Below are 9,418 nucleotides of genomic sequence, written 5' to 3'. Positions count from 1 at the left end.
TGTGCGTATGCGTGTGCGTGCGCACCTGTGTGCGTGCCCGCCTGTGTGCGTGTGTGTGTGCTTATCTATATAAATGTATCATTACACTAAAAACATTTTACAAATGACACATCTTGTCGGTATATTATGTAACGACTTCGCCTTATACATCAGGTTTGATTTAAGTAACCCCTACACTTCGCCTTTGTTATGATTAACCAAACACTGTCAACATCCGGTTGGTGACTTCACTCCTCCGTCACGTCATTAGAACGTATTCGTATGTAAACATAGAATGGGAGTAGATAGATACACTACAAACCATATTTTTAAATGAGAGTAACTATAAAATAAATTTGGGAGCACAATAAAAGCCTTTATCAACTCTAGACTACAGACAGGCATATGGCATACTGTACATACGCCTTCAATGTTGCACATACTTAAGAAGTGTAACATTACCAAGAAGCTGATTAATTTGATCAAATGATGCTACAGTAACAGCAAATGCAATGTAAAACTACGCAAAAAAAATACTTTGAAGTTAAGAGTAGACGATCTTGTTCAACGTGATGAACACCACATTCACCGTAAATCGTGGATTAAACTTTATTATTTACTGGCATTTACCCCCCACGCCTTTTCATACCTACCTAACTTAAAAATTGTGTGTGTGTGTGTGTGTGTGTGTGTGTGTGTGTGTGTGTGTGTGTGTGTGTGTGTGTGTGTGTGTGTGTGTGTGTGTGTGAGTTTGTGTGTGTGTCAGTGTTAGTGTTGGACTGCGCAATTGCATGAGCGTGTGCTTGTTCTTGTGTTCATACACACTCATGTGTAATAATTGTTGCCTCAAGTTTAATTAACTGAAAATCCACAAGCACACAGTGAATGCCAATAGTCCTCGGACGCTCCCATAAATTTCTGTATGAGGCAACATAGAACTATCGTTTGATTTCTATTAGTAAGAGATTGTCTGTCAACAGTTGTGTAGTAGGCGGAGGAAAGCAGTTGCTGGTTGCCGCGCAGTCTTTGATGAGAAATTCCCGGGGATTTTTTTTTTTTTTTTTTTTTCCTGTTCGTAAATCGTCGTCCTCGCCTCCTCTCTTACCTGCTCTTGTGTCCATCTCTTCCATCCCTACGTTTTGTTTCTCTCTCTCTCTCTATCTCTCTCTCTCTCTCTCTCTCTCTCTCTCTCTCTCTCTCTCTCTCTCTCTCTCTCTCTCTCTCTCTCTCTCTCTCTCTGTCTCCCCCTGTTACTCTTTTTTTTTTTTTTTTTTTTTACAGACAGGAACAGGAGAGAGAAAAAATTAAATGATAAAAGGAATTATTATATTATCAAGGACCTTAGAGAAGTCCTTGATATTCTCTAGATTATCGATAAATCATATTACACACATTAATTCATCAATAGATAAACACAAATTATCTTCACTGTTCTATATCAATAAGTTGTGGTAGTTCATATTTTACCGCCTTTACAAAATTGTATTCTTGTTAATCTTCTTTCTTTTCAGTAAAGGTCACTGGTTTCACTGGTTTTGGTTTTAAGACACCCAGTACATGATTTGAACATTTTAATCTATTTTTGTAATATGTCTACATGTTATCGAAAGCCACACCAATGACAAAGTCAGCGAGCCCCAGTGATCTTATCCTCCATTCATCATACTGTTGTTCTCAGTTTACTGTCCACCTTACCTAATTCCCCAGAACACTGGTTCCCACCTAGTAGTCTTAGAGAAACTTGGGTCTATAGCAGCTTCTAATAGGGTCTGCAGATTAAGAATGAGTTCCTGTTATTGGATTCCAGATCATTTCAGCGTTGAAGTGATCTGCATGATTATAAGAAACAAGATTCTGAAAATGCAGGATCTATGAGAACCAAGCTAGGAACAACTGCCCTGGTAGGAGGAGGGAAGAGTGTCTGGAGCTCTGAACACCTAAAGCGTTATTTCTGTTTGGCTTCGCATATATAAGAAGGCACAATATCCATCCTTGAATAGGTTGAGGCATAATAGCGTTTGTGCTTCATATCAGCCGGAACAATATACACAGCTCTGTTAGTTTCATTGATTTCGGGCTCATCAGGAAGGAAGCTGGAAGAAAAGCAGAATTTTAGAACACCTTTAGAAAGACATGATTACGAACCTCAAAAAGTCTCTTCAACATTTTCGCGTAGACTCTAGAGTAAGACTCTTCGGATTTTAAAGAATGAGTGATATGAAAAAAATATTAGTAACATTTAGGAACTCTAGGCACTCCCATTTAATCCCTTAATTAACCTCTTCAGTACCTTATATTTACAGATTTTGTTCAGGTTAATACCAGACAATCACATATGAGTTAATTATCTGTTCTGATAAATTTGTTTTGATGTGTTCCATTGACACTACTCACATGTGGGACCTGAGGTTGATCTTTGATCCAGACACCCACTTCCAGACACCGTTCACATACTCGCCGCCCACCCAGTAAGGGATGCGACCCACTGCAAAAAAACAAGAGTAAAACTTATTTTGAAGATCCCTCCAACTCGCAGCCTCTCCAACCTACCGAGCTCTCGTCAGACCTTTGGCTTTTTGTGTCGTAGGGTTTTTTCCCCTGTTGTGGGAGATTTATGTCATGCAGGCACCAAAGTGACGTCTACCAAATACAGACGGGAACATACAAAACTGTATAAATAATGAATCTAAACGTAATAGATAAATAAATAAACGGAATATCTAGAATCTCACCTGAATCCTGTTCGAAAACGTGTTTGCTGATAGCCTCTAGCTTTTTGTTGTCGTCGAGTTCGACAAGATCCGTCGTCCAGACACTAGGTGAAGCCAGAGGGGACAAGAATTAAATCAATTTGTCATAATTCATCTTCGGTATATTCTCACCATCCCTTCCCCACGCGGTGGTAAGTGAGAAACCCCTAGTAGGGCATAGCCCTTTCAGTTGCCGCAATCCGTTTTTTTTTTTTTTTTTTTTTTTTTCTTCTTCTTCTTTCTTTGGGGGAGTCGCCTCCCCGCCCGAGAAAACTGTATATTTGAACTCAAGATATTCCACTTGATGGATAAAAGTATTGTGATTTGGATTTTATTGCATGGTGAGGAATTTACTGGATAATTAAGTTAAGATATGATGCCAGGTGACGCCTAACTTTTTTCTATCAAAGGAAAAATGTAAACATGTATTACTAGTCAAAAAAATCTCATTGAAAATAAATGTATGTATTTTTACAAGTTCAATTTAAATCATTCTTTAGAATCAATTGTCTATAGTCCTTTTGTTCCAGCATACCCAAATGTTATGATTTAAAATGTATATGCACTGAATGCCGGTGGGTCTGGTGATAAGGTGCTACAGTTAGTCAAAGTGAAATATGTGGATCCAACATTTCATGTAAAGTGATCAAGCGAACCACGTTTTCTAAATCAAAAAGATTTTAACTATCTCGTCAACGATTTCTGTAGGAGGTAATCCAGATTTCAAATTCTAATTTCAAGAGATAGAATCTTCTCCAGAAAAATAAGATAGTTTGTTTTCATCTTGATGTTCATGAAGCATAAATTCATACATTTCTTCATTTTGAAGGTAATTCTAGGGACAACACGGACCTTCTTTTTGAATGATTAATACAAATGTAAGGTTGCACAGCCGTCACTTAAAACCCTCACGAGATAAAAAAAAAAAAATGAATTAGACGTATTTTTTGATCGTAGAACAGTTAAAATGATCTGCGTTGCTGACCAGTGTATTTGATTACATAAAAAAATTAAAGATTTTTTTTTTTTTTTTTTTTTAAACAGAAACTTTCCCACCTTTGCCCTGTCGAAGTCGGAAGGGATCTCTGACATCGAAATTGAGCTTCTGCGTAGGTGTACGTTTTGTTTGCTACCAGTTGGTAGTCGGCGACTTTAATGCAATATTCTCCAAGCAGGATATAACCCTCAGGACATTCTTTGGAGAAAGAAGCAAGAATTTTTTAGAATTCTATTTATGAAAACCTATCCAACACCTTACCACTACATACACAAACTATGTTTATGCCTATACATACCCTGGCATGTCTGGGTGAAGACTGATCAAGAATTCAGGACAGAACAGACGATACATTCTGGCGTGGAGTCTACCCTAGGGTTCATCTTAGAGGTGGTGGTTGTCCAAAATGCATTATGACATGGTGGGCAGTCGAGTGAAGTCGCAGCCAAAAGGATGATCTAAAATTCTAGATGAACTCGATAAAATCCATCAGGGATGAAGTATACATACCTGAACCAGTGAAGCTGCTCGCAAGAAGTAAATGTGTGTGTGGCAAGGCAGAGATCTAGTCAAGCTCATCACGGTTAAAAAAAAGTTGACCTTTGTAGTGTTCTGATCCACTAGTTTTTATCGTGCTCATTCGGAAGGATTAAATTTAATATTCTCTGAGGAACTAATAAACTATTTAGTATGGAGCTGTTGCTTTTCTTTAAAACATGGCAACATCCTTGCCTCCATCCGATCTCTGGTCTCCGAACCAAACCCAAGACTTCTTTATCCGTTTCAACTGCATTTCCTCCACCTCTCCATATAAGACATTAAATAGATTATCAATATCGCCTGCTGATAGCAACTCCAAAATAACCTTGGTACGAAAGGGGTTTAAGTCTTTCATGGTGATATATAACTTCACCTGAGGAGAGAAAAGAACGGGCATCTGCTAAAATATCCAAATATCTAAAAGAACGCACCTTTGTATGCAAATCCTTGGTGACATCCCACGAGGAGGAGCAAAAGTGTTGTGGCAGCAATCAATGATCTGCACATGGTGAAAAGAGACCTAGTGTGAGTCCTCTGGTTGTCCGGATAGGAATAAAACTACTTACACCTCGTCCTCCTTATATATCTGGACATTCTCAAGGACAGACGAAGATTATTCATCCGCGAGGCACCCAAGGCAATGAGGAGCCAACTCGTGGTCGACCAGTTAATGTAGATTACAACTAGATGAACGGGTTCTTGGGCAGCGTTCAGATTTTATCCACCCACCTTCGTTGCAGTGTTATATCAACTTATTGTTACCTCGTTCCATTGGCTCCATTCCAGCACCATCATTCTAATTAACCTAACTTCTGTCTTGTTTTGTTTTATTTTCTGTTTTTTTATATTTAATATACGTAATTTCTTTGTTACTCACTTATACTGTCTTTCTGATTTTATTTTTCTAAGCTTATTCATATGATAACTTCAATCAAAATTTCCAAAAACAGTATCATAATTTGTTTTGCATAATGCTTAAAAAGACCATTTATCTACTCTCATCATTAAGCTCTCCGTGTATGCTCCATACGTAAATAAGATCATTGTTGCCGGGCGGTTATCGTAAGCTTTCTTCTCCTGTCTTTCTTCCTGAGTTCTGTATATTTTTTATATGTTATCATTCTCCGCCTCTTTTCCATTATAATTTTCTTTGTAATCGTGTACTTTATTCAATAGTTCTTTCTTCATGTTCATAATTTCTAAATTTGATATTGAATAGCTTGCTGCACTCGACACGATCATAATTCATAGTTTCACTGCAGAGTAAATGGTAGGTTTTACGAGAATGGCTGTGTGGTGCCGTCGATTGATTTAGTGTTTAACCAAGAGCACCTCCAATGGGAGTGATCAGAGATACCCACATAAGAACGATTTGGGAAATAAAAAAAAATCAAGGTATACGCTGCCACCACACCCAATCGTCTATATGGATATATCTGACCATAAATGGAAACTGCTCCTTGTTATTCACGACTGACTCCGTCCCCTTTCCTCAGGTCGTTCGGGGTTGGTTCTGGGTAGCGAAAAGGCCTATGCCCAAGTGGGGGTAGTAAAAGAAAATAAGCGAAGGTCTGCTATGTGTTAATTATTACACTGAAGCAAAAATATAGTAAGGAAATACAAAAGTATATTGTGGTTTTCTCCAACTAATCTATTGATCCTTACAATATGAAAAATATATGGGTATGCGAGACATTTAATAACACAGTTTTTTCTTTCTTATGGGCATCATAAGTAAGGTCACAGGCACGTGGAAAAACGTAGTTATTTACGCTCCAACCTTCCGGTCACTGTATAAGTCTACTTACAATATTGTGTCTACCTTCAAGCACTGTGTCTACCTTCAACCCCGTATTCTTATTAGAGAACGATCTCAGACAGAATTATACTCTAAGGATTACACCCTCATAGCTAATGTATATACTCAAAGTGTTTGTGAAGTACACTCCCTTAAACCCCTTTTTCCATATCTGTTATCGGAATCATTTTTGGCATCAGATTCAAAACTTAATAATAATAATAACTATCTACCTACTATATCTGCACTATATCATTTAACTCACATATTGACATTTGTTTTCATTAATCTTACAGAACGTGTTCATACCTGTTATCGGAATCATTTTTGGCATCAGATTAAAATTTTAGCTGCGCACAAAAAGAACGAGACGGCTATGTGTTCGTATCTATGGGTAAACTACTAACCTCCCTGTTGTATTATTTCGTAAAACTTCATTTCGCTTCTCAACAGAGCCCCTAGCTGCTACAATCTCTCCCTAAACTATTTCTCTAGTGGAATCCTGAACTGAAAGTTGGGAATTTTTTCCTATTACTCTTAAAATTAATGGCCTTAGCTTACGCCTCTGTCCGAACGTTTAGTGACGTCACGGGTGGGCGGAGCTACGGTGCCCCCGCTATGTTCGAGAACATTCTAATGTCGCGTCGAAACTCAGTTTAACCAAAATCAGCTGAAATATATTTGTAGCTATCTCCTATTGTATGTTCTTCTTCAATGATTATAGTAAAGCTCTTTGCCAACACATCTTGATAGGCAGACATAGAATAGAATAAATTCATGGTCTATTAAGGCTCTATTTTCTACTTTGCTTCTTGGTTGAGTAAAACCGTCACGACGTCCATAATACCCAGTCTCTCAAATCAACACTCAAATAAATAAATAAATAGATAAATAAAACGAAATTCCAAAAATAATATCCCTTCAAAATTCCTGTCCTTACAGCTGAAGCAGATGACGTTTTGGGAATAGGATCAAAGTCAAATGGCAGTAATAAATAAAAAAAAAAATACGAGTGTTTCTGTGTAATCTATTTAGTTATTTGACTTTGGTAAGTACCAAAAACATATTCCGGTAGAATTAGACACCTTTAATGTTCAAAGTGGTTACATGTTAGGGTCGGGCATCCAGAGACGCCGAATTCTCACCAGAGAACAATCACGTGATCTTGGATGGCCCTTGACGTAGTGTTCTGTTGAGTACTTAGAAATGTGGTTGGAGTATTCCTCGCTACGGGAGTACATGGGCATGAATATATGTACTGTTACATAGTGTATAATAGTTATACATATTGTATGACAGGTACACGTGTGCGTTTGTGTGTGTGTACGCCTGTGTTCATGTGCGTCTGTTTGCGTGTGTGTAGTGAACAGAATCCCCCTCAGGAACGTTTTGAGGAATATCTATATAGTCGCGGGATGTGGGTGATAATGTGTAAGGATAACTAGTCTTCAGCTTCAGAGCATTTATGTTTGGGCTACGGCCATATTACGCCTGTGAGAAAGGCCTTTGTATGCTACCAAAAGCACAATTCCGGGCCATACCCGGCAATTCTGTCCCAGCCAGAATGATGCTACATTTCGGTACTTCCTGTGGATATTTAGGTCGTGTGAGGTTGACTCAGGTCATAGTATCCTTTCGGACTCGGGCCGGCCAACACACGCGTGTGGAGACATATTTCCACCAGAATAAAGTGCGTAAGCCAAATCGAGTGTCAATCTATCCCTACATCACCTAGTCCAGGGTTCCCTACATGTTCGTATGCGTCTGAGTGATCTTGCGTGTGCGTATGTGTCTGTGCGTCTAAGTGCGTGTGCGTATGTGTACGTATACGTCTGTGTACGTGTGCGTGTGCGTCTGTGTGGGTGTATATGCATGTACGCCTGTATGCGTGTGCGTTGGTGCGCGTGTGCATCTGTATGAGTGTGCGTCTGTGTGATTCACCATGGTCTTGGGTCACGTGTTGGACTCGTGATCGACAGCTATTTCCCTCGCGAAGGAGAGCTCAGAGCTCATATGTAAATGTATCATTACACTAAAAACACTTTACAAATGACATCTTGTCGGTACACTATGTAACGACTTCGCCTTATGCGCATCAGGTTTTATTTAAGTTACCCCTACACTGAACGCGATGTAAATATCTGTAAATATACTCTACGCAAATTATATTCCTTTTCAGCAATCATAATGTATATTCTATTTTCTAAAAGAAATTTATGATAACCACATAACCAATATTACTTATAAAATTTCCATTCCATTTCTCTTTCTGTACTACGATAAATGAACCCGGTCTACAAAATAACAAGCGAAAAAGCCCAATTGTTGATATGAAACCAAACAATGGGCGTCGTCCCCATCTGTTCTCTTCTCTTGTCCTTCCTTCCAATGGTTTCTCTTCCCGAAACCTCTCTCTACCCCTTACCTTATACAAATAAAAAAAGAATTAGGATAAATGGCATGAAAATGTTGTTGTTCCTATGCAGTAACTTATTGTCTTCCATTTGTTAGGATTTCCGATTTGTTAAAGGCTTCTTCTATTCTAAGCTGAGTACCGACTAAGGGACCCACAGCGCTAGGTCTCATGGCCAGGTTTTCGGCTTGCTAGGAGGGATCACAGCAGACTAACTTGTTCATGAAGATGATTCTACTGATTGGGTGTCCCCACTGATAAAAACACTTTATTCATTCGTAACTACAACCAATCCTTTTGTTAATAATTCAGGGACGTGTGTAGAAGTTACTTCCTACTTTCTCCTCACCCATTTCCGGTTTCTATTCCATTCATCTGTGCCTCAGTAGTACAGCCACGAGCGAAAGTTGGAACCCACACTACACTCCCCACAACGTCAATATGAATCTTTTTCCGACTACGTGATTACAAAGGATTAGAAAAAGTTACAAAATGAGAGCATACCGAAAGGAGACCTTTTGATCCATAACTAGGTCGGATGCTATGTAGTATAAAGCTTACAAATTAGGTAATTATCTTGAATAGATAAAAAAAAAATAGTTTCAATTTTGTATCGTGAAAAATTTTGTGGCTCAAAATTTTTGCTCGTGACTGCACGGAGTGTAGTATAGTGGTTTATGCTTCACGCAAGGGTAGACCTTCACTAGGGCGCTCTCTCCCCAGTTAGTTCTTTGGAAAATTATCTGTATATGTTTCGTAGTCATTCCATTGTATTCGATCCAAGTAGTGGGGCCAGGCTCGGGATTAACTTTTGATCCACGAGGAGCTCAGATGGGAGAGGCGCTATTATGTGTTTGTAGGTTGTAAGTTACTACATTGGAAATTGGTGGTGAAAGAAACTCGAGTGTAGTTCTTGACTTTAATCTGCCAGGCTTAGTTCT

The 9,418-nt window shown here is 38.8% G+C and overlaps 1 protein-coding gene across 1 annotated transcript; it reads right to left on the bottom strand.

The window, feature by feature from the left end:
• Positions 1 to 58: 58 nt before the first annotated feature.
• Positions 59 to 4,814, bottom strand: LOC143039529 (uncharacterized). Its single transcript, XM_076209690.1, has 5 exons — positions 4,698 to 4,814; positions 3,786 to 3,924; positions 2,712 to 2,794; positions 2,374 to 2,464; positions 59 to 2,072 (listed from the first exon to the last, which is right to left on the bottom strand). Exons 1-5 carry the CDS (start codon positions 4,771 to 4,773, stop codon positions 1,925 to 1,927), a joined length of 537 nt encoding a protein of 178 aa, XP_076065805.1. The 5' UTR covers positions 4,774 to 4,814; the 3' UTR covers positions 59 to 1,924.
• Between the last annotated feature and the right edge of the window lie 4,604 nt (positions 4,815 to 9,418).

This window comes from Oratosquilla oratoria, chromosome 26 (assembly GCF_046742065.1).
Source record: "Oratosquilla oratoria isolate Oo_2021 chromosome 26, ASM4674206v1, whole genome shotgun sequence".
Taxonomy (NCBI): domain Eukaryota; kingdom Metazoa; phylum Arthropoda; class Malacostraca; order Stomatopoda; family Squillidae; genus Oratosquilla; species Oratosquilla oratoria.
This window is presented reverse-complemented; position numbering and strand designations above follow the sequence as displayed.